Consider the following 27,073-nt stretch of genomic DNA (forward strand, 5'->3'; position numbering starts at 1 on the left):
CTGCTGTGTTTGTTTTCATCCCCGCTATGTAAGTTTGTTCTCTCTGTTAGCATGCGTTATTCACCAACAGAGGGGGACAATGTGCAAGATTAAACAAAACATAAGTTTTGGAAGTTACCCCCCCCCCCCCCCCCTTTCATTTCATGCATATAAAAATAAAAGTAAGTAGTTTACTGTTAGATTACTTTGCAGTGCATATACGGGTTGTATAAAGACTGCTGTATACAGCCATAGTGTATAGTACTGTCAATACATATTTTTGGTAGAGATGCGTTTTAAAAAATGTTCTAAAGTTGTTTGGATGAACTAAAACAAAACAAGATTTTTAAGTGTTTGCTTACAGAGTTTAATAATTGCTTAAAGCACCCTCCCCAAAACATATACTTGCACACATATTTTCTGCCAGCAATTAGGTGGATAAAATGGTAGTAGTTTCATTTTTTACAGCACAAAATATTTGTGCTACATATTAGCACAGTTTTAACAAAAAATGCACTAAAATTACATTTAGTGTACCAGAGCTGTAAGTTTGTTTAACCCTTTGAATGCCATGATGGTTAAGTCAGTGGAATGTTACAACTAGTTTGGTAAGGAAGGGGGTTTAGTATGCTGGTAATGACGCCAGGGCAAAAAAAATGTAGTACATCTCTGAAATATAACTAATTTTCATATATTTCATCCCTTGAAACACTGGAGACACAAATTAGTTTTGTTTTGATCTTCCAGAAATGCTGTTCACTTCTACACCCTGTTGTAGTTGTTGTAGAATAATACATAACATTTTTGCGGACTGTCTACTGTCAGCTTTGCTCAGTTTTCTTTTGCTAATCTGCAGCAAACTCACCTCACTCATCCCATATCTACAATTATTCTGTAGTTCCAAGATAAGAACTGGGTGGACTAATCACTCATTAATACCAGAGGAAATATGCACAAGACTGTGGATAGCTGCATTATTTATTTACAGTTATACACATATAGCAAAAAATGTGTTTTGTTGTGGTTAACATACACTTTAAAGAAACTACCATGACAGTTTATATGCCATACTGCCTCCTGACTTGCATCTAGGGGTACTTCTGAATATAGTGGCAGATATGGCTCCCCACGAGTGCTCAGTCACCAGATCCAAACTTTGTTGTGTGGAGGTGGGACAATCATTGCCATTTTACATTTTGTAAAATTCAACCAATTTAGGAGCATTCTTTTATAATCCTAAAATTTATAATGTACAAATAACTACAGATGTATTGTTAGCTAATCATGCATTATAAAAGTCCCAACAATGCCAAAAATGACTATCCATAATACTTCTTGAGTGCAATGAACAATACAGCAGTCTACTAAGCTTCACGAACAATCATTTTTTGCTGTATGGCATTGTGACATACAGCAAGTACACACAAGTATATGTAAAAGATGGCACTAGTAGTTGTAGTCCCACAAAAACCACTGCAGATTTGAATCTCAACCACAGCATTTTCTGCATGTTCTCTACATTCTTCCCATGTTTGGGTGGGTTTTGTTGGCACCTCCCACATCCCCAAAACATTACTGGTAGGTAATTGCTCCTCATAATATGGGACATAATGATGGGTGCTGTAAAGTGCTGCATAATATGTAGCCACCATATACTTAAAACTGTAATTACGACCAATAGCTAACTTATATAAAGACATTGTACATTGATGGGTTCCAATGTACAGTCCAAGTCAAGGGTGTTTTCCTGGAAATTTAAAAATCTAGGACTATATTTGAAAATAAGAGACAGTTGGCCAATCTGTATCATAAACACAAAAAAGTGGATTGAACATTTACATTTTTTTCGTTTCAGATATATTTAAAATTGTACAGATAAATATGTATTTAGACATGTACTGGTTTATCCTGATAGTATTACTTCTTTATATTCTGTAGTCCTAATAATCCAATAATAAAGTTCTAAGTTTCCAATAAAACTACACATTTTGGTATGCCAATATTTGTTTCTGCTGTTCATGGACGTGGCAGCGTTAATTTAGCAAATGGCAAGGCAAGTCAAACTGGTGTGTTGAACAATAAGGTAACAATCAACGTGTCCTCTTTTTTATAGTTACCAATTATTTTTGGATCATTAGATACCTAAATTGGTTGCTATCGAATAGGAGAAAAACAAAACACAGAGTAAAAAACATTTGTTATAAGTCAGTTGTTTCACAGTGTGGTTGGAATAAAAAAGCTTTTCTACTAAAAACACTAATATGTTGCTCTGGCTTGTAAATTGAATATGGGGAATTTCTGGAAGGCAAGTAGAAAATAATAAAATGTGGTTTTGCCATATAAAAATGTATAACACATGTATTACTATCAATCTAGCATTAATGGTCCACACACATTATACAACAAAGTTTGGCATTTTTATCAGAGTCCTTCTTTCACTCAGTAATATTTGTTTCATATATGTAGTAAAGTTCTGCTTGCATCACAGACTAATTTTGCAGACTTCTCTGCTGATGACCTCTTCGACTGCAGATTTTTTGAAAATGTAGTTGCATCAACATATCTACTTTCAACACCAAGTTAATGACCTGCAAAAAGCAGGCAGTCAGTGAAGTCCAGACTCAAACTACATCAGGGGTAGGCAAACTTTTATGTTTTATGGCCACTAGCTCATTTCAGGGGTGGGCGGGAGTACACTAGGACAGACTCTGAGTCTCGCCCCAATGGTCGGCCCACCATCAGGGAACGCCCCCTGAAGTGAAATCCCTCTCCTCCGTATGCATTGCGGATGAGAGGGATTTCCCCTCAGAGAGCCTTCCCTATTAACCGCTCCGACGGAATATCAATGCCGGCCGCGGTAAATAGGGGAGCGAGTTTCCGGCCAGCATTAGGCCGGATCGGCCACGGGGTGTTAGGCTGAAACAAACTACCGGCTAGGCCGTATCTGGCCTAAAGGCTGGAATTTACCGACCCCTGAACTACATACTTAAACTACTACTACTACTGCTTTCCCCAAACTTTATCCTCGGGTGAGACACTAAATGGGATGGCAACCCATTCAAAATGAATAGAAGCGGCAGTAAGCAGTTCAGTACCGTGCGCTGCATATTGTGCAAACACTGTTTTTTTTTTTTGTTTTTTTTAAAGAACCAGCACAGCGGTGTAGTAGGCTGAATGAAGCATCATGGAACAACCTGGTCTTGCCGCTGGTGTGAACAATTATTAGCCTTTATTTACCACTATATAGCCTCATTGTAAACGTGTACTGAGAAAAATCATGAGGCTGTCATTGCAGCAGAACCAGGCCCATCCTTGCAGACCATACCAGTACATCTGTCATTATAAAACTTAAGAAAGTTGAATCTAAATCTAGAAAAAGTTGCCTAAAAGCCTAAACTTACCTTAATATTTCTTGATATGTTTCATGGGACTCTTGAAAATGTCAAAATTAGGAAACCCCTCCTCTGCTTTTTGCACACTTTTTTGGACCATGGTTAGGGCCAATAAATCCACTGGCAAAAAAAAATTTGTGAGAGCAGTGGATTACTTTAAAGCCAACATGAACTGTTAAAGTTTGCATATTAGGGTGCCCCAGGTTTTTTTTGGAACTCAAGGTAAGTTTGAAGACATCCAAAGTTACATGCATGTGCACTTTTAGCTTCCTGCAATGTCTATGCTTAATAAAAAAAAGACAGCAGGACAGTAACTAATGTTGATAATGTTTTCCTCCTGCTCATTTCTTCTGTAAAGAAAATCATCTATGCTACCGACTGTACAGTATACCTTACAAATGTTGCTAACCAGTTTGTTTACTATGTACATTTCAATTCTTAGTTGACTTTCCAAATCCACATTTTTACTATGGTTTGGGTAAATGGAGCTTGAATCTAAAAAAAGCAAATTTTGTTAACACAACAATAACACAAAGGCTCCAAACCTTTCATACCCTACTTAGAAATGGTGTTTTTAATTGTTTTTTGTGTCCATTTAAGGAAAGTGAAAAGTGGATTTTTTTTCACACCTTTTTTAGTTAAACTGCTAGTATGGAGACATTTCCCAGACAGAACATGGGCAGCAAAAAAAAAAAAAACACAAAGATCCAACTATATCCTTCTATATCTTAATTGAGCTGCAGCTAAGATTTTCTACAAAGCTGCATTAGCAAATTTGCTCACATCAGACCAATTATTGGTTGAAAATTATGTAAAAGCAAACTGGTCCTTGATTGATCGGTTTATACATAGGGCCTGATTTATTAAAAGTTCTCCAAGGCTGGACAGGATACACTTTCATCAGTGAAGCTGGTAATCCAATAAACCTGGAATGGATCTGGTCCAAGATTCAAAACATTTGCTAGCAAATGACTTTGAAGAAATCCATTCCAGGTTTGCTGAATCACCAAACTTCACTGATGAAGCTTTAATAAATCAGGCCCATTAATCGAAATTTACCAACCAATAAAGAAAGGAGCCATGTCATTGTACTCTCAGTGGGTGACCTTAATGAACAATTTGGTTTCTGTTCACATACCACCTGAATAAAGTAATTTCCTGTGTCTGCATAAGGTTGCTGTAAAAATATTGGAAGACCTTCATTTTGTTAGTGTCTCTTTATTGCACTCATAGTATTTATTACCACATTTCCATTGAATAATTTGCAACCAGATGTACTTGTTACATATAAAAATTCACTGGCTTTGTGAAAGACGGTCAATGACGCAGTAGAACATAAATGCGTAAATTTACTGTCAATAACTTAGTAAAGCATTGACCTGCTGGAAGGTTGTCTGTATACTTAGATTTGTGATGCATTATTCTACAGACTCACACCTAATCACATCTGACATCTAGTCCTCGAAAAATATTTCTCATAGCAGTGTGTGGAGTAAGTCCCCTCACCCATTGTTTTATATGACTATTATCCATTTTCACATTAAAGGTTAAGTGGACCCTGGTATCCATTTCATACAAGCCTAAGATTATTGCCATCACCAAATTTTGCTAAGCTAAACAGCATTATTATACTGGATATTCTGCTTATTTCGTAGAAAAATCATTCATACTCAAACATCAGTTTACAAATATACTGTGACACAAAAACTCTATGAATATTTATACCTATAGACTCTTATCTTCTAATTCAAGTGTGAACAAAACAAAATGTATCCCTGTAAATTGGTGTTTTGCCAAGGGCCAATGCTGGGTTTGGAAAGAGCTAAAACACACATAAATGCCTTCAAAACACTTGGGGGTTTTGGGGCATTTCGGAGGGGTTTTCCTCTAATCTGCTTTTTCTTTGCCACATCTTTAAAACATTTTTATAAATGCTTAAAAATGGAAGTAACAGCTGAATGGGCATTTATAAGCATTTCAAATTATTGTCAGGGTAGACTTTGCATTAATCCAACTTGAATGAACTTGAATGAACTTCTTCCAGCAACATAAATCTATAATAAATCATGACATGTCAACAATTTTTTTTTTACCAATCAATAAATGAATCTGCCCATAATAACATATGGAACCCTGAGTGACATAATTCACACACTGATCAGCCCTTTCAGAGTCACCTGGACATATTGTTGGCTTATGGAACTGGTAGAAACTGAAAGTGAAAATGTGGCAGTTTCTTTTCTTATCAGAAAAACACCACATTGTATTTAAATTAGATATCAGTGACTGCTGGCCTGGCATGATCCAAAGATGATTATGTACTTTCAGCATAAATGACCATGTCAAGTTAGCAAACTAAAAATGATTAATTGTTGGCTAGTAGAAAATATTCAGTACACCAATAGTTTTGAATGAACCATATAAAATGAAATGAAATAAGATTCTATGGATGCATTTTATAATTCTGTGCTTCTGCACACTGTATGCAAAGGTCATTCCTCAGTTTGTAAATGGATGTTCTGCACAGCTTGTGGTTGAATACCTGCTGCTGGATACAAGTGATAGTCAGTGGTATCCATCTGCTCTTGAGTTTACTCTTCTCTTTCTCTCATTAATTCTTTGTCACATTATTGCAGTGGTGTCTGCATGTCCTAACAAATAAGTGATCTTTTCTGAAAAGGAATAGCTGTCACTGGAAAACCTAAATTATATGAAATTGAGTAAGTTTTGTCAACATGTAACCAGCTGATTGAACTTATTTAGAAGAAAATAGATTAATTGTGCCAAATTTTAGAATAGATACATATCAGTTGGTTAAACACAAAAAATAACAACCACGATTGATAAACATGATCCACTAATATGCAATATGTGAACTCTCACTTTATGAGTTTTTAGTTTAGTTTAGTTTAAGAAACAACATGTATAGTCTTCCACCAAATATATCAGCATAGCATAATAGTCACATGAATCAGGCAGGGATCCATGAATGGGTGGTGCCTTCAAAATACAGGGGCACATATCAGTTTCAAAATGCTGATATGTGCCCCTGTGACCTTTAGAAGGGCTTTCCCAGAAGCACAAAATGATCCCAGTGTTGCTCAGTATCAGGATGTTGTTTTAAAAGAAGAGCTTGGTTGTACCACCATGGCGTGAGTGGTCTAACTGACCTTTTTACCAATTTACCAAGGGCGGAGGGATTACTCCTTACAAGTTACGATGTACAAAGCAAATTGCAAAAAGGTGATCTGATCTGCATCCTTACATTGGTAATTTGTAAATAGGTAAGTTGAATCTTCTCCATAATGTAAAACACACACTGAATATTGAAACATTTCAGTCTGTGTCTATTTTGGTGCTTATGCTAAACCCTACTTTCTCATATTCTTATCTAAAATACTTCTGAACCTGCAGGTGTCATATCTGTGGTTTCCTGGCTACAAAACCCTGATGGTTTCCTGTATCATAAGTTCCATTTGTATCTTCAATGCTTCAGGTACATACCAGACACTACTGGTCCCTGGTCAAAGAAAGTCAACACCAGCAGAAAAGTGTTTGGGTGCTCATATACTTTTTTGCCTCCTAATCTATACCTGTTCTTTTTCTGCACTGTGGTTAGACTTACTGAGCCTTCATTTTCCACTATACTCATGTCATTGGGTTCCTCTGCCCTAGCATTTGTCAAAACATGTTGTCACATCCATTTTCCATGCAGTCAGTGACAAACATTACCAATGTATTCATTGACAGGAGATTTAAGAATAACAGTAAAGGAGAAGAATTTAATAGTAGCAGTGATCCATTTTAAGCAGCTTATTCATTCTATAAGCTGTAGCAACTCTTCCAAGGAACAAATGTTTGTGATTGGTGACCACATACAACACAGTGTTGCAAGGAAAAACGTTTGCCATTAAAAGAGTGTCTGAAATTTACCAGTGATATATATGCTAGGTGATTGCTCCACCATAGTGAAATATAACACAGAAGATGCCATCTGAATATCTGTGACCTTGCAGGCATGAAGTTGGAAAGGCGTTTACATTTATAGTCTAGAGAGAGAGGGAGTGAAAGAAAAAAACACACACACACAGCACAGAGGCCGGAGACATACATGGAGAAGCCACACAATGCAATAACCTCCTTAAATGGATTTTGCTGGATATGATTCTGACTCTTCTTTTACCCTACGCCCTTCCTCAGGATGGAGCAGTGAAGACAGTGATGGAGAGTAAGCAAATGTTGCTAAGTTATCAGAGAAAATATATTTTTTTACTCACTTGAAACTAAACACTGCTATTTGCAATATGATGTTAAAAGGATAAACGGTTATGCTATGTGAAAAAGTAATAGTATACGGCACCTATTAGCAGTACCCACTGGTAATAAATTACCTCGCATGTGGTAATCACAAAACATTTTGAACCAATTTTTACAACTTGGCTTTTACTTAAGATTAACTTAACAAAAATGTTCCTATGAGTTTGGCAGAGTTATTTTTAGCTATAAAAAACTTTTCAGCAATGAGGTCTTCATGCATCTACCTTCATAAAAAAAAAACAAAAAAAAAACAATGTGCTACTTTCCCCTCCTTTTAGATTGTAAGCTCTTCTGGGCAGGGTCCTCTTCTCCTGTTTGATGTTTGTATCTGTCTGTCATTTGCAAACCCTATTTAATGTACAGTGTTGCATATTATGTTGGCGCTATATGAATATGGTTTAATATTAATTATAAATAATAATAATAAAAAATAATAGTAATTCTTTTAATAAAACTCCAATTTCAAGTATGGCAATCAGTTACTCAGTTAGACAATCAAAGCGCTAATCCCCACCATACAAAATCTAATTGGCACTTTTCTGATTCTAGATTGAAAAAAAGACAATCAAATTAATAAAAGCGCTGAATAAAAAGGCAAAGATTTGTTATCGGATCACTACATCTCTGTAAATGTGCTTGGGCGTGTACAAATGTAGTTGCAATTTATTATTCCTGTAAAATTTGGATAGGAAAGCTAAATTTAAGAGGTTGATCTCTATTACTTTTTTGTCTGCCGATAAAACTCTGTTAAACAGAAAAACATCAAATGGTGCTTGTCATAGAATTATGGTGTGTGTGTATAAAATATATAAATAAAACACATGAAACATTAAAAAAAATATGCTCATGGCTACACTCACCAAATTAAAAATAATAAGTTCCAAAACCAAGCAGAAATGTTTAGCAAACTATGATAACTATGTGTGTTCTTGCTTATTGGAATGTAAAACATTGATTGATAACTGGGGATCGGTAAAAGAGCTGTTAAGAACTGGACCTCATTTTATAAGGGTTTCTAGTCTTTCTATGGTTTTACTGCTCTAAAGCTACGTACACACTTCCAATTATTATCGTTGTTAGACGAACGATCCTGCACGATATCTACGAACGATCGTATAGCACCGATCCTGCACATACAGATAACGACACGATCGTTCGTAGATATTGTACACACAGCAGCTTAAGGGTCTGCCACCCTATTGTTTAACCAACTTGTCTGGTAACTTGACACTTGGCTGGTATATATTTTACCAGCCTCCCAAAAGGCTCTTACTTATAAAGTTTCCTATTAGTCATTCTACTGTTAGCCAGTACCCGTTGGAGAGCATTAGACACAATTAGCCCCTGGTTGTCCTCACACACACAGCCTCCAACACTGCTGGATTTAAACTGGAGCTTTTGGAACCCTAGAATGTCTGGTGGCGAGTCAGACAAATAAATGAGAAGGAAGCTTGAGACTGTGAGTGCACTACTTTGTTTAAATGTATTATGACTGAGAACAATATTGCACCTGTGTTTGTCCACTGTTGATTCTCTAGGCTGCCGATACATTAGTATTACAATAGGCAGTCCAATCAATTGAGGTCAATACAGCATACTAGCACCGGTGCAACATTGTGCTCCACTTACTTGCAAAAATACCAAAATAAAGTAGAAGCGCAGAACAGTAGGTTTCCTATTAGAAAACAATACTTGATCTGCCGTCTTCCTTTCTGAATATATTTGGATTTTTGGGAAGGAGGATGGCTTTAAAGAATTTTAAATCACATTTTAAAAAAATACATTAATACCTAATTTAGGTTTTGGATTTTTATCCATAAAGTACAGCTATCATAACTTTAGACTATGTGTAGCTGGCTATTTACAGTATGTTGGAATGTTTGAACAAACCAAAGGTGATATAAGAAATAAGCACCACCCAACACATTGGGTAGTATTGACCACAATTTGACCCTGCATTTTGTGCAATATATACACACAGAACTCAGTCACCCTATAAATTATGCACTTTTGACCCTTGTACTTTATGCAGTATTAACTATTAACAACTGCATTTTGTGTTCCTGCAGTGTGCGCTCCTGACCCTTGCACAATATACATTTTATTATATGTTCCATACTTATGACACCTGACCCCTATATGGAGTATATGACAGCACTGTAACAGTGAGTTAAAGACTTAAAGCTTCCAGAGGCTTTAAAGAACACCCCCCCCCTTCCCAGAACAACACACAAACTAATACACTAAGTCACAATAAATATGTAATTCAGCAGAAAATACTCAATTAGGAATATATATGTATATAATAATGCCTATAGTTTGTAAAAGAAAACCAGCAGGTGACAGCCCTTGTATTTCATCATACTGCATGACTTTTCAGTGCGATAAAACTTATGCAAGCTTTTCTGGGCTTTTTAAAACTACTGACTGGCTCAATAAAACTCTTCACATTGTTTATAAAAGTGGACAAAAGGAAGATTCATAGCAGCAAGACAACTATTTAATATTCTCAAGACTCTGCATACAATTGTTGCTTACCCAATTGAAATGGAAATTTTTGCATTTCTCTCCGATAATGCCAGGACCTCCATCTGAGTGGAGAACAGATTTGTATTCTCCTACTTAGTACAGCACTGTATCAGCCTTGCTATAACATGACACTTTAATCTGACAGGTGAAAGTCAGGATAGACTAACAAGTAATGGTATACTTGGCTTCTATGCCACTACCATAAGACAGCAGGGAACAGTGCAATGGGAACAAGTATTATGTGTTTGTTTTTATGGTTTACAATCCTTTCTGAGCATTCATCAAACATGTCACAGCTGTTATCTGCCCTGTGTTACTGTTCCCCATCTGTTATATCCAGGAGGTGTTGTGATTTATTAAATGGATATCTTACCATCATTCTTTGTATAGGAAGGATGCCAGTATGTGGTATGTGAATAAAGGATTATATTTGTGTGCACTGATTATACCTTATTGTAGCACATAAACATGTGAAAAATTAGGTTCTGATAGTTTTGACAAGTGTTCCAGATGTAAGTTGTGTACAATGCATGAAAGCACCATGAAAGCTAAAGTGAATGAAAAATGTTTTTACATTATCTTAGATTACCTGAAACTTTCAGACAATTAAACAAAAGCTTTACCTAGGAAACTTTACAACTATATCCACTATACCCAGATCATAGAGAATTCATATAAGGTGATAGTTATACGTTCACAATTCTGTGCCAAATATTTTTTTTTTTTCCGTGAGATCTTTTTATAATCAGATTTCATTTTCTAAGGCAGGTTTGATTGGCGGCTGAAAGAAACCTATTAGGAAGAACATTTTGATACAAAGGGGATCATTCCTAGATGACTAAAATACAAAAAGTTAGTGATTTGTTGCATCACAGCTGTGCCAGGAACTGAACATAGATTATAACCTAATCTGTGCTACCAAATCCCATATTCTGCTAAAGGGGTGATCTACTGAGATTTTTTTTTTTTATAGGACCCAACTATCTCTGTTATTGTTGTTTAGTTATACATTATTGTAGTATTCAATTCAGTATGATTGGGAGCCCCAAAGAGCATATTAGAAGGCAATAAAAAGGAGGTGTGCATCTCTTTGGTACTAATTAGAGGACAATCTTTACTTCCTCAAATTCCATACTGTGATGACTGTGACTTAGACCAAGACACTGACAAATGGATGTGTATTTACGGTACTACAGGCTTAGGGGTGTATGCTATAGCCAAACACTAGGAACTAAAAACTTTGAAATGCCTAACCTTATGTCCCGTAGTCCTCTGTGTCTATAAATAACCATCTTGCTACACCTTGCTAGTAATGTAAGGTCAACAACCAGTACTGAATCTTAAAGCAACCCTTTTCCTTGCAAGTGCTTTTAGAAAGTTTAAATATGAACTTTTCAGGTTATTTACAAGTAATTGGTGTATATTCAGCCACAAAATACTACAATTCTGACAGATCAGTTTGTAAGGTTTAATGCCATGCCTTCTTGGTCTCTAGTCATTGAAAGCCTCATCTATTACCATTCATACTGAATAAATAAAGTAAAATAATCTCTCTCTAATTAAGACCAAATACGCCACTAAGTACAATTAAAACCAAAAGACAGCCCCTGCTGGCAACAGAAACCTCTACAATTGTGGACAAAGTTTTGTTTAAAGGAAATGCCACAGGAAAGGTGAGGTCTCCTCTAATGAATGCAGGAAAAAATACTGATAGTAGAGAAATTGAAGCCTGGTGGTGGTTCTTGATTGGGCCAACAACCACAAGCATGGAATCTGGAATTTGGCACTAATGCATGACTTTTAAATACCCTGATCACCCTGACTACATCCACTTAGGCAGAATGAAAGTTTCAGATTCACAATAAACTTATCTTTGTACAGGATCAAAAATTGAGACTTGCAAAACAAGAAGTTAAGGGACTCTAAGTACCGAAGTGATGTTTACTAGAGTAGAGCATTACAGACCTCAGATGATGAGGACAAGAATCTGACATGTGTCATCCAACGTCGTTTGTGGATCAGTCCTGGCGGATCCACAAATGATAGCAGACGAACGACCGCAATAGAAATGAAAGGAAGAGAGCGTAGTGGGGTGCTCCCTCTCCATAGTACAGAACAACGCTGTATGTGCATCGCTCGTTCAATCATCTCTTGATCCTTTGTCGTTGGAAATGTATGTACACAGCCTTAGCAACAGGACCTCTCAAATACCCTCAATAGGTTTTTTTTGCAAATTTGACAATACTAGATTAGGGTCGCATGTTCACAAAAGTATCCTGACTGGAGCCAGGTGCATACCACCTTGCATAAATTTAAAGTGTATGCTTGTGCCTGGGATGTATTCTGCAGGCAGAGCTGGTATGTAAAGTCAGAATGGGCAAAAACTCCAGCTCTGTTGTGACTCATGCCCTCTGTGTCCAAGTTATCTAGGGCAAATTACATGTCAGCATATGCTTTAGTTCCTTCCAATGAGACAGAGAAAGAAATGGTGAATTGTAATTTAGCATCTATGTAAGAACAATAACACAATCTAAAGAACTGATTGTGGCAACACATATCAGCAAACTGACAGCAGGGGCTGATAGTCGGGGGCTATAAACTTACAAATTCTTGTTTATTGCTGTTCTTTTTGTGATTTTTATCTTGTTATGGGTTATAAATAATATATCTATAGAATTGATGTTTATATGCATCCATCCATTTATCTTCAGATTTGGCACTTTAAAAATGAGCTAATCCATAATAAACAGAACCAAATGAGCTCTCTTTGTTTCTTTCCTATTTGCTCCTAGGCAAGAAGGGCATTATCTGTCACGCAATTTACTCAATTTCCCATAATCTGTAAAAAACATACAGGAGAAATCAAATAACACATTTATGTGTGGGTGAAATCTATTGCCTTGTTTTCAGAGCTGTAAATTCCCTTTTACATTGTAGTTACAAATTACATTCAATGCCATCTTTATTGAGGTTCACCGATCATGGTAAAATAATATATGTAGGCCTGTAAATGGGGCTATTATTATCATGTATACTGATTCAACCATACTACCAGTAAACATTATAATAAATATAAAATGATACTGTGTTACATCACCATTCTTTTATTTTCATTGACCAGACGATCAGTGTTGAAAAAGTGATTTGAGATCAACTACATCTTGCATAAATGAAGCAAAACATTTTTTTACCCAACCCATGTCATTGATTATAGGTTTTATGTGATATGTATTCCCAGAGCTAGCAGTCCACTTAAAATTGCAACAAATCTCCTAGTGTGGCTATACATATGCTACTAAGAAGCAGTGTTTGCAAATATAGGTCTACACAGGCTGCTATTAAAGAAGCAATAGTTAGGCAAGTACCATCAGAATTTACTATTGTTTTAATAACAATGTTGTTTTTATAAAGGTAATAAATCCATTAACAACAAACATATTAACTTCATCGGCTGGCCTTTCACACAGCTCGGCTCTGGCTAGTCACCTTCCAAAAATGCTGTCTCCCTATGGTGCCGATTCTCTTACTCTGATGTTACATGTTACACACTTTCAGCTCTATTTATAAAACAGGGAATCAGACATTCCTTCATGGGAATCATCCAGCTCCATGTGTTTCATATGGCAGTAATATAAAGTGTTTAGAACAGTATATATATATATATATATATATATATATATATATATATATATATATATATATATATTCCAAGGTACTTACTTTTACCAGAAAAAAAATTATTTGACTCAATTGAAAATCTTGAGCACAAAAGAGTGGTCACTACTCAAAAAATTAATCAATAGAAATGCCAATAAAATCAATGATAATTTTAACACATTGCACTGTGTGAGTTTTTTTTTTTTTAGGAAAACAATTCAATTAATAAAACATCAAACTATCAAATATTCTTTTTTTACAGGTTAAAATATTTGGTATTTTTGAGTTGGTTATAATGGGTCACTTGTTCCTAAATGATCTTTTGTTCATGATTGTTGGTCACCAGCAGATGTTGCTATGTCCTCTATGTGAAATGTGTTTCAAATTGTTTTTAACAACTCACATCTGTCAAACCAGTAACAAATGCAGTTCCAGGACAGGCAATTAGGTGTCACATGAGTATAATGGCATTTTGAGGGCCGAAAGTTTTGTTTTCTACTCCAGTACATGCAGTATAAAGAAAAACAAAGACTAAAATGGTTTATTTTCTTTTGCAGGGAAGATGTCCGAACCGCAAATGTGATTGCTGCTGAAGCTGTCACTTGTCTTGTCATTGACAGAGAGTAAGTAATATTTTACTATACTGTGTATACAATTATTCTAGAGTGACAAAGCTGTTAACTAGGTGACAATAAAGGGATAACATCAATTAAGTGGTTTGATAAAAAGGGCAAAAAAAACTGTAAACTTGACTTACCTATATACCTTTGTTCTTTCTTCTTACAGTCTACAATTTGCATTTTGGAACCCCCCTGTACTCTAGCTAACTTTAAGACATCACAATTGAGAAATGGAAAATAAAAGTATAAATAAAACCATTTCCTAAAATCTCATATACACAGAAAATCTTAATGTAACTGCCAAACTTGTTTTCAATGGCTTTAAATATTTCCTATGTATAGGCTAATGTCCCGCTTTTACAGGTCCCATTGTCTCCTTTAGGAAGCAGTAGTAGATGTCCAGTCAATGCTGGAGCACATGCATGTCCTAAACAGGATGAAGGAAAAAATAGCAAACTAACTAGTTGCTGGTAATGTGCAAGTTTTCCTTGACACATTTTGTAATAATCCCACATTAGTGTTTATTTACATTGGTGCCTTTCTGCAGCCAACTTTGTGTTTTCTACTCATATTGCTTTGTTTTTTTTTTGTTTTGTTTTTTTATAAATTTATAGAATGGCTACTGTGTCCCACAGATAGCCTTTTTAATAGTACATTTTTTCAATTTGACTGCAATTTAAAATCCTCAAACTCGTGTACATGGAGACAATAAAATAGAAGGAAATAACAAATAATTGCTCAGTTATTAAAGTATAAAATATCTGTAAAAATACAGACTTGTTTATCTCAATAATTAGACATTGCCTCTTATGTGCTTAAATCTTTATCCTTGCAACAATCAAAGTTTCTCAAGGCTTTATATTGGCAGCTATCATCTGAGCAGGAGACAAAACAGTGCTTACTACAAATTATTCATACTCTAGAACATTATTTTTCACTAAAATGGCAATTTGCATGTAATCATTTCCATTTTTCTCAGACGTTGCTTCAAATGTTTTAGCCTAGTCATTCAACATTATTCCTTTAGTTTGAAGTAAATTATCAGTTTATTTGGCTTTTATTAAAATATGTAAGTGTCTTAGTTCATGAACATTGTTTACAGGTCTAGAGTACATTGTGTCCCTTATCAAACAGATTATATAGGAGATCACATCTTAGGTTGTTTTGATAGATTGCTGTCTGCATAATAAACATAGTTCTATGTTACATGGCTGCACCACAGCCATGTCACTGCTTTAAAAAAATGCACACTTATAAAGTTCATTTATTTACAGCAGAAGGCAAAACAAATTGTTTGCCTTGGAAAGAGCCACATCAGAGCCCAGTCATGTAACCTGTCACAGTTACATACCCTGTTGCCTCCTTTAATGGAGCCCAGTGGGACTTCACTGGCAACACTGCAATCAAACTTTTCAAATAGGATGGGCCACAGTGTGCCCATCCCATACAGTATATGAGTAGATCGCAATATGTGCTATCTATTATAAACAAGCTCCTAAGTAATACTAACCTAACCACAGCTTCAGTTGATAAGAGGACTGGGGATAGAGCAATATCAATATATTGTGTAGCTGGCAGCGCCAGTTGTTTTTCTTTGAGTTTTGTTGTTGCACTAACAAGCCTCTACAAATAGGTAATACTTGCAGAAAACTTTTAAAGTTAACCTTGCTTGTACTGGCTTTAGAGTCCATATGTTACAATTCATCCCTGAAGAAGGAGTTATTTTGGCCTCTAAAACGCATTGGCTGTATTTGTTGCTGTTCAACTTTAAACTGTGAACACTCTCACAAGGTGATTTGGAGCCCCATTCTATATTTGTTTGCTGGAGGCTAGCCTGGAACCATACATTCAGGTGCCCATCTTCTGAGCTGACCCACCAGAGCAATTGCACTTGAAGATCATACATGCTTCTTTTGAGACTCAAGTGTGATGTTCCAGCAATGTTCTCATTGCTTTAGTTATTTACCTTTAACAGGTCATATGACTAATCTTACTTCCAGCTTTTTTCCCCAAAACATTTATTCTTTTTTTAGTGATGTGCAAACTGGTGGAGTGCATAGCACATTTGTAAAGCACATTGCTGTCCTTTAAAAGTGTGTAGTGCTTTTTTTCTTTTAAAGTAGCAGCATGGCCACAGTGCTGCTATACCAATATTTTTTAAAGCGTCCATATGTGTCGAACCGAAAACGTCATTATTAAATATTTTGTATGACCTGATGCAAAATATAAAAAAAGTTCCTAATTCATCTCTGTATACAAAAAAAGATTGAAAGAGAATTAAAGTAGGACATTGAAAGGAGAGAAGAAAATAAAACCTATATTCTCAAGACTCTTGCTGTGCCAGAAAGGATATAGGTGGGAATAAAAACATCCAGCTAGATAGTAATCCCTAACCAAGGAAATTGCATCATTTATATTCATTTGGGAAAACAACAATTTTTTGGGGGGAAAAACAGGAATATTTACAAAAAGGATCTGAATGTAGGCAACCTGACCACCTTTACAGGAATTTACAGAATGCTCCTTGAAGCAACTAGGTGTTCTGTTCTAAAATTGCATTTAAAGTGTATATAAATCCTAATAATGAACATTTCATATTTGCTACCATTTGAATCAATTTATGTTCATTTAAAAGGCAAAAAAAATACCTGTTGATCATGTCTGCAATTCAAAGCTCTCCTGTATTATCTTAGAGCCAGATAATTATCCCAATGTTTTAGAAAAGAGGGGAGCGGAAGGGTGTAAAAGGCAACTGGAGGAGCTAACACTCTACAAAAATTCTAGGTAATATCAGCCTGAAACATGACTTCTAAGTGCATTTCTGAGAGATCAACAGGTATTTATTCTGTACCTGCAGAAAGGGATAATACAAAGAAAATTGTATATGTATTGCAAAGACGGCATTTTGTTAAAACATTTTTAAGAATACATACAAAATAGTTTAACAACCTTTACTTCAGCATAACATGTGTTTAATGTTCCATGAAATACATATTCCTTAGTTGACCCACTCTGTCAGAGAACAGTACCACAAGATTTCCAAAACTGTGATGTGCTTACAAACTGTTAATATTGCTATAGACATGTCTTAGATTTAAAGAAATAATAATAGCTGATCAATAGAGGTTTTAAATACAGTAACCACCTAACAGGGTATTTCTTATCGATTCTAGAAGAGTTCCTTTCATGTTTTGTTTTCAGTAAAAGAAGTGAAAAAGAACCATTGGACAATCAAATCCGAACAGGTTTTTAAACATGTCATACTCTTTCCAAAATTTTGTATTATAAAATAACTGGCAGATCACATATAGTGATATAAACCAATATAGCAACCAGTGGGAGATTCTGTACATTGACAGTTGGAAACAAATTATATATAGTGACAAAATTTGGCGTGAAGGATTAAATATTGCACCATTATTTGATGTTGTAGCTAGTGACAGAGTATACACAGCGTGATGAATAGGTTGGGCATTACATATAGTGAAATTAGTCACTGAGAAGTTTTATACAGTGAGAACTATCATTTTTTATAGTTGTGGGGGGGGGGGTGGTTTGTCAGCCTGTCAGTCAGTTTATATACAGTGTCAGTGATAATAGAATATTAGTATTGAATATTAGTATTTAGTGATATTGATACTATAATAATAGATATGACAGATCATACTGTATATAGTGACTTCGGTGGGTGTAGTATTTGGTGAGAAATTATAAAAATACAACTATGGTTAGGCACAGCCCACATAGTTAGGCTCAATAAAGGGTTAATATTCCAGTCTTTAGTACAGATGTAGGTTCTTTACATGCACACGCACAGAAATATAGGCTATCTGCTAATTTGCATAGGAATTGTGTTTTTTTCTGAAGGCTTTTTCTCTTTAAATGGGTATTTCCACAAATTGCTTTGGATTTTTTCTTTGTCTTGTAACAGTAAGAAATCTCCATTGGTATGGGACTTTAAAATAATCTGTTGGACCCTTGTCTTTGCTGTTTACATTATTGCTTACCCAACAAGCAGCAGATCATACTTGTAGTTAAGAGATCACCAATGGTCATACCTAATAAAACCTACAGCTAAAAACCAACATTCCAGCTTTGGGATCAAATGATTGTAAACATGATAAGAAAAGAAAAGTGAAACTATTGTGTATTATGGTGAAGCATTAAGGCAGCTAAACATAAATCTAATCTTTTGAACATTGAAAATTAATTTTCAAGCTGCTAATCAAGCTATGTAATCTTCTGTAGCAGCAGCATGCACATTTCATATAAGAGCAGTAATGCCGCAATACATTTTGTGCATGAGCAATTATTACTAAGATTAGGAGTTCTGCTTTGTATACAAAAACCATATCGCCTACATTTTCCTTGCTCATAACGTTCTGCTTCCCCAAGCCACTTTTCATTTCAGGACAGTGTACCTATCTATGAAAAAACACACCAGTCATGATGGCACCAAATACCTATTGTCATGAAGGTATTAAACTAGTTCCATTTATTAGTTTGGATTTACACTGCAGGTGCCATTAAGACCATTTGATCAATTCAACACTGCGCTATAGTTCAGTGTTTAGGCACTCGAAGGTTGCCAGGAGAACTGTCATTTGAAGCAATAGGAAACACACTTTTTAAACCAAAATGCATGCCATTTGTCCTTTATGAAAGACATCACAATATTTGGACTTTTGCATCACGGAAACGCACCACACCATGACATTTAGTCAGAAGGAATTTCCAAATGCAATGCACGCTTAACTGAATACTGCTGGGTAGCCACTCTCTGCAGTGACTCATCACGTTTGCTGTCTTGTCTGCCCTGGCAGAAAGTAACATTCATCAGACCTATGCTTTTGTTTTCTAAAGTAATACACTGTAGTATAAATATAAATGTACTGTCATTAGTATATGATTGCAAGGACAGAATCAATTATTTATAGAACATCTCAGGACTGAATCACTCATTGCTGCCAGGTAAAATATTTGTTGACTGGATATCATCTATTGAGGTTAACAGGCTGGAGAAATGTCTAAACTAATTAATGTAGCATTACAGTTTAGCAATCTTTTTACTTCCAAGTTGGCATTAAATATAAGGGACCTTCAGGGGCAATTTACTTCTCTGTGGGCAGCACAGTGGCTCAGGGGTTAGCACTCCAGCCTTTGCCATGCTAGGTTCCCGGTTCGTATCCCAGCCAGGACACTATGGAGTTTGCAGGATCTCCCCGTGTCTGAGTGGGTTTCCTCCCACATCCCAAAAACATGCAGTTAGGATTATTGGCTTCCTGCTAAAATTGACCTTGGACTACATTGATGACATATGACTATAGTAGGGACATTAGATTGTGAGCTCCTTTGAGGGACAGTTAGTAACACGACTATGGACTTTGTACAGCTCTGCGTAATATGATGGCGCTATATAAATACTGTGTAATAATAATAATATCAACCTGTGCTGCATTAAGGCAACCTATAGATGAATAAAATGAAAGGGCTGTCAGCATACCCAACATGCTCAAACTGATACAAGACCCTTTTTTAGGAAAGCAGTGCATAAAATACACTACCATTACATTGTGGTATGCTACAACCCGCTGCATTACCCCTGCCACAAACATTACATACATTACCACATGTTGAAGCAACAATCAGCCTAATTGGATGACCCTGTAGTGAAGTGTGCAAAAAATACATTTTGGACTGGATCTACCACTTGTTTTTTATGTCTTTATGTACTAGTATTGTAGTATCTTGATTATTTTATGTATGTAAAGCTTTATAAAGTACCTATTGCTAACTAAAAAATGTATTTCTTCCAGTTCTTTCAAACACTTGATTGGAGGATTAGATGATGTTTCCAACAAGGCATATGAAGATGCGGAGGCCAAAGCAAAGTAAGTGATATCATACAATGACATACGGGATTCTTGAATGTTACCATTATATAGTGTCTACTGCTAAAACAAGTTTGATAAAAAGCTTATATGATTTTACACAAGTACACTGAAAAGGGCCCTCTTACAAGTGCCCATTTCCTTGCAATATTATTTCATTTATTAATTATATTATTATATTCATAATATGTTCATCATATGGATGATGAATACAAAGAATACAGCCTGGTTGAACTGCTGGTTTGCAGTTATAAGCAGACAGGGCAACAATGCAATGGAATTCTTTTATGATTGTGATCTAACTTATGCAAGAATTTAAAAAATATTCAATGTTAAATTATGGTACTTGTGTATGCTTTTTTGCAAAATCTTTATGTTTATCCAGTTAATAAGCTTTTTTTCCCCCACAGCATGAGTCAAAGGGCTAAATTGACTGACTTTACGTACTTTACAACAATTTATAGCTTTGTCGCTCAGCAGAATTTTATGTCAGTGGCAAGCTTGCCAGTAACGTACACTGTATGGCTTGGCTACAAATCGGCTTGGCTACAAATCGCTGTAGGAGGGCAATTTGCAGCAGAGCACACCAACCTAATGATGTAGTTTAATTTGTAGGAGCAACAAATTGCACTTTAGCAACAAATCACCAACAACTTTATAGAGGTTAACTCACTAGTTACAAATCCCTGTTAATCTCTGGGATTTGTTAAATCACTGCTACAAAATCACCTGTTTGACATGGCCCTGCAGCTTGAGTTAGGGAATCGACGTATATAAAGGCTAAGAAGCAAGTAAATAAATCCTTCACAATTAGGTTTGCAAGTATAGGTATGTAAGATTAAGTATTTGAAATTTTACATGAGATTTTTTTGAGAAAAACTATTTTAATCTAACCATAAACATTGCTGAATGTTTTATTGTGAATGTACTGTTTAACCATCTTTCGACATCTGCAGGCACAGCTTTTCCCATTAAATACACTCAATTGTAGCATGTTCAAAAAAGACAAAAACAGAATGGCAGTGAGTAGATAGGACACAAGCCTTAAGTTAGGCTTTTAAAATATCTAAGTCAAAACAGCTATTTTATAGAACAGATATCTATTACATATGGGCACCTTTAAAAAGGTACAATTTGTTCATGTTACAGACACAGCCCAGCAGAGAATACAGCAATCTGCGATCATTCTAAATCATGCAGTATTTGACTTCCTAGCCACTGTTTGCATGCACTCAGAAACTGTAATGACATGTGCCCATTCAGTGCAAAGTGACAGGGTCTGTGCAAAATCCATCCAAAGACTGATTTATACACTCCTCTTCAATGCTTTTTACCTGTGGCCACAATGGCAAAATAGTAGGTGCTTCTGGGTATGAGGGAGCATGTGACAAACTTCCATATTAAATATCTCAGGTCTAGTTAGCCTATTGCTAAGCCTAAGAGAAATGTCACATGAAGGAGAAGATGTGACATGATGAAGTTGACCTAAGATATTTATTATTTTTACAAGTAGAAAAGAATAATGACAAAGGGTAGCACAAGTGAGGGTTCTTTTATAGATTTCTAGGGGTTCCATTTGCAATTAGCAGTTTGTAATTCCCATTTCAGTATGCCACCAATGATCGTTCTGGCTAAGTGAATTTTTTTTCACTTAAGAGGCAATGTAAGAGGCAATTCTTCCTACTGACCACCATGATAATGTACTGTAACCTGTGTATATTGTAATTGCAGTAGAGGTTCCCCAGGAACTGAAATTACTGCAAAGGTAACACTACCTTAAGACGCTCACCAGTGATACTCCTGAGTTTTCCTAAGGTTTGCACCTGAAGAAAGGAAGGTATATAGTGGGAATGAACTAGATCAAAGACTAAGATTTGGAGAATGACCACAGTTTTTAGCAGGTGTGAGAAAAATAACTAGGGAACACAATGCTTAGAGGATTGACTGAGATTGAAAGAAGGACAAATGAGGAGAAACAACACTAAAATGCATGCAATGGTTTATTTTTTTTTAATTAATGGTATCTTACAGGGAAGAATAAAAAGCACACCTCCATTCTTTTGAGACCTTTTTGTAATATGCACCAAATTCAAGCAGGGAACAAATGAGTCAACGAAAGTCATTGTGTCATAATTATATGTGGTGATGTGATAACTATTACCATCTGTTTAAAAGCTTTGCACATTAATGTTTTTTCCTCAAAGGTTTTCCACTTTTGTTTAAAAGAATATGTATAAAGAACAATGTAGTTGAATTAACTTTCTAAGCACTTTCTATTATGTTATCTAACTAAATCACTTATTCTGCTCTTGCAGTTTTCATCCTAAGTGCTGAAGCCACTTAGTTATAATTGTGCTGTGTGGATCCCTTCACCCTGCTAGGCACATCAGCACTTACAGAAAATCATAATTGGAAAGTGATCTGTAAAAGATGCCTTAATTAGAGTGTCAGTATTAACTGAACTGGCAAGAAATAGTTTTTGAAGTAACACAGAAGATGATTCCAAAAGAAGGATAATATAGGGATGAAGTATAATCAAAAGGTCTACAAATCTGTTAATTAAAGCTCTAGGGTATTTGAGTAATATAATAATTAAGAGTATATAAATTGTGGTGCTTTACAGCAATAATAAATAGTTCCTTAAAGCAAACAGTGCAGTATTACCAGTAACATATATGATAGAGCATGGTATTCTAAAATCATTGTAGGTGCCCTCTGGCTTTTTAATTTGCATCAGCACAGTACAATAACCCATTAATGCACAATGGTATTTAACATATCAATTATTAATAAAATGTTTAATGCAAAGACGGAAGGTCAGTTTTGGCTCATTTATGTACAAGTGTATACACAACTGTTAAAGTGTGTACAGCTCAGAATCCTGTAATGATAGGTACACTTGTCATGAGTATATTGCTGAACTATGGTCACAGTGGAAGAGCTGGACGCAGCTAAATGTATCAGCTACCAATATGGTATAATACCCAACGTGCTTACCAAATTATTTTCTCAAATCAAGAGTTAAGAGGAGTCTGTAAGCTATAAACTTTCCCAGCCAAAGGAACCACTGCAGTTTGGCATGAGATGCAGATTTTTGATCCATTTGATTGGTCAAACACTTCCACCAGCTGGAGAGCAGCCAACAGCAATGGAGATTAAAAAATCGTGTTGACAGGGTCATTTTAATTGGAAACTAATAAAGGTAGAAGTCAGCATATTCCAATTAGAACTTATTTGGTTAAAGAGTTTTGTAGCTAGTGCAGAGGCTTTTTTCTTTCCTAAAGGTCCTATTAGAGGTAGTCAATCTGTGTTTCAATTAAAAAAGATTGTTTAGCAGCTGGATCGTACTTGGCATGGTAATGACACGGTTGTGCCTGTTCACAGTGTTTGAAGGAGAATAGTTTAAATTAGGATTAGAATTTTGGCAATGATTTTCTGTAGCTTCATAGAGTTGCCAATATATATGTGCATACAATAAAAATATTTTCTTTTACATGTGGGCATTTCGGTTCTTATGAAGTTTAGTGATCAGTACGATAGGAGGTATAACTTTTTATTCACCTTGCAATTGTTAAGCTGCATACACACCTGCAATTTTTCTCGTTGGAAAGGATCTTTCACGATCCTTTCCAACGAGAAAAGACTGCACGATGCATGAACGATGCTGTACATACAGCACCGTTCATGCTCTATGGAGAGGGGAGGGGGAGAGCGACGGAGCGGCACCCTGCTGCGCGCTCTCCCCTTCCCTTTCATTAGGATCGGTCGTCGTCCATCGTCCATGGATCCGCCAGGACGGTCGTCGGATGATGGACGACGACCGACTGTACACACGGCAGATTTTCGCCCGATAATTGGCCGATACCGATTATCGGGCGAGAAAAATTTGCCGTGTGTACGCAGCTTTAGTCCTGCCTTTAAGATGGCTACATGCTGTGATTGTATTTTAGATTTATTTAGACTATAATAGACTTCAACTTGGGATGCCATGACACCTAGTGGTAACATTCCTTCATGTTTTTTTTTTTCTTTGTAGAACTTTGTATAAATTTTGTATGTTACTATTCTAACTTTAAATTTCATATGCATATTTTGCATTTTGTTAGACTAAATTCACAAAGCTAACATATCAGCTTTAACACCTCACTTGAAAATTGCTAGGTAAATATTTCTGAATGTGACACATTATGTAATATTTAATGAATTCCTATGTCCATGTGCTTTGAGACTAGTTTTCTTCTTTTTTACATGCAATACATCCCACATTAAAATGCCAAACAATACACATTTGTATCTAAAGTTTATAAATTAGTTGCTGTAAGTGTAATTTCAATGCCACCAGTGAATTTCCTGTAAGTTCACTTTTATTTCATGCATTGCACTAATTAAAAATAGTTTTAAGGTTCATTTAAATGTTTGAAGATGGCTATGCAGGGACAAATCTACCTATTCAAAAATTATCATCAGACCTTTAGTGAGACCAGACCCCAAAGGACCTAATAATAATAATAATAATAATAAGAACCCAGTAATTTGACTGGTGCTCAGCTCAGCTCAGCTCAGCCATCTGATAAGGCAGTTTTTAGATTAACACAGTGGAATGTTGGTGGCATTAGGAAAATGTACAAAAAATATTTTTAAAGTTTTCCTTATGCTTTGTAAAGTAAAATGTGGAAACTATTGTGTAAACTGGATGAAAGTTCCGACATTGGTCCAGGTATTACTGTTTACTGTTTGTGAAAAACACATGGTAGCTTTGAAACAAGGGAATTGGTTTCTTAATCTATTTAAAGAAGAACCCATAAAATAACTTTTGGGTCTCAAGGTAGTCTTGCTAATTTGCTAATTTTGTCAATGTTAGTGTTGATAGCTCACAGTCCATTAGCTAGTGTATAAGTATACTATTAAAAGAAAAGGAATGTGGTTGGTATACTTAACATACTTACATATTTGACACTCTGCTGAACAACATTGTTTTCAGTAACACTTTAAACAAATTATGCAATTGTCCAGAAAAGAAATGCAGATACAAAAATTGTAGTTTTCTTTGTGCTGGAGGTCAGACCTCTTATATGGGTAAGTGGAAGAAGAGCCTTTACATTTGGAGAGGCGCTTCTTTACATTGGTGATAGGAGGGAAGAATTCCCCCCTTATATTGTTTTTTTTTAAACATTCAAATGTTTCAACTCAAAACAAAGAATAGGACAGAAGCAGAACAGTGCATTCCACAATCATTAAATGTCTACAGCTAGCACTGGAATTTTTTTTTATTTTAGTTATTTTATTCTTTCTCATCTGCTAAACAGGATTTCATAAACTGCACAATGTGTGCAGTGACGATGGAATCAGTTTACTGAACATTGTTAATATTATTCATTTTACAGAGCAATTGGGCTTTTTGTTTCTATGGAAACCTAAGCATACATGTCAGCTGAATGTATAGACAGCCTTTTAAAGAAATACATTATTTTCCTATAGCATTTTCAGTGAGATTTGACAATTTGGCTGCAATCATGTTAGCTAGCATGCAGGATCAGCAAATGTAAATCACTTTTCAGCTAAATGAGAAAGCAAATGTAATCTTAAATTTAAATTACAGTTCTTTAGTAAAAACAGGGTAATGTTTTTTGTCAAATATGTTTATTTCGGTAGTGATAAAAAAAACAATTTCATGAGAAATATTGTATACAGTTAATAGTCATATTTATATGAATATATAAATATGAATAGTATATAAATTCTGTTTTTATTTTACATGATTTTGTTTAGACTTTTCTCCATGATACCTTTCAGAGCTTGTCAGCCAAGGATCAATGACAGGGGTTATCACTAAGTATATTATTGTCAGAAGTGCATAAACAGCTTTATCAAATTTTCATAGAAACCATGTGAAAGCGTTATAAGTTTGCCACCATATGTGTCGCAATTGCCTGACATTTTAAAAGTGTCTGACACTTACATGTATACTTCACACCTACTAATAGTGGGTTATTTCTGAAGAGGGCCTTGGACAGTGCAAATAGCATTTTACTGTATTGTTCTTTGCATATATTGCCTTAAAGTAAAACTAAACATAAAAAACTGCAAACTGGCAGGTTTTGATTGCAGAAAGCACAGGGAATTTCTTGCACACGTGCAGCTTATGCGAACTGGCAGTTAAGTATGTTTTATTGCAGTCACTTGTCTCCTCTGCAATAGAAATACTGCTTGATTTTTTCATTGTGGAACTATAGTTGCCACAACATATATATTTATATTAATGCTCACAAGTTACCACAATGCAAACACATGCATCTAATGTAAAAATCAACCTCAAAATGTAATGCAAAAAACAAAACTAAAATTTTTAAGATATAGCATTGGCCATTCAACTGTGTATGATCATCAGCGGTCCCCGAGAAAATTTTGGTGGTCCATGGCTCTGGAGAGGAGGACACCACTTGGGGGGGGGGGGTCACTGGCCGGAGCCGCAGACCTTGTCTTCCATATGGATTGCAGGCTCAGGGCGGTGGTGTCTCTGGAAAGGCTCAGACCTGCGATGGGAGAATGGGTGGGTTCTGGCATTATGACATCACCCTGAGGGGAAGTTTTTTCCCCTTTGAGTGACGCATGGCTCCATGCGCTTTCACAGTCCTGAGTCCGTAAATTTAGTGGTCTGTGACGTCCACAGGTTGGGGACCACTGGTGT

At 35.8% G+C, this 27,073-nt stretch overlaps 1 protein-coding gene across 5 annotated transcripts in view; it reads left to right on the forward strand.

The window, feature by feature from the left end:
- The window catches only part of PRKG1 (protein kinase cGMP-dependent 1), a 513,859-nt gene that overhangs the window by 453,667 nt on the left and 33,119 nt on the right, over window positions 1-27,073 (forward strand). For 4 of the 5 annotated variants that reach the window (XM_072423233.1, XM_072423235.1, XM_072423232.1 and 1 more), the window contains exons 8-9: window positions 14,432-14,497; window positions 20,311-20,385. In XM_072423233.1, coding sequence (XP_072279334.1) covers window positions 14,432-14,497; window positions 20,311-20,385 — 141 coding nt within the window. Of the gene's footprint in view, window positions 1-7,510; window positions 7,600-14,431; window positions 14,498-20,310; window positions 20,386-27,073 lie in introns of those variants that run through there. The other variant, XM_072423236.1, reaches the window with a different exon arrangement.

The sequence above is a fragment of the Pyxicephalus adspersus genome, chromosome 10, assembly GCF_032062135.1.
Source record: "Pyxicephalus adspersus chromosome 10, UCB_Pads_2.0, whole genome shotgun sequence".
In the NCBI taxonomy this organism is placed as follows: Eukaryota; Metazoa; Chordata; class Amphibia; order Anura; family Pyxicephalidae; genus Pyxicephalus; species Pyxicephalus adspersus.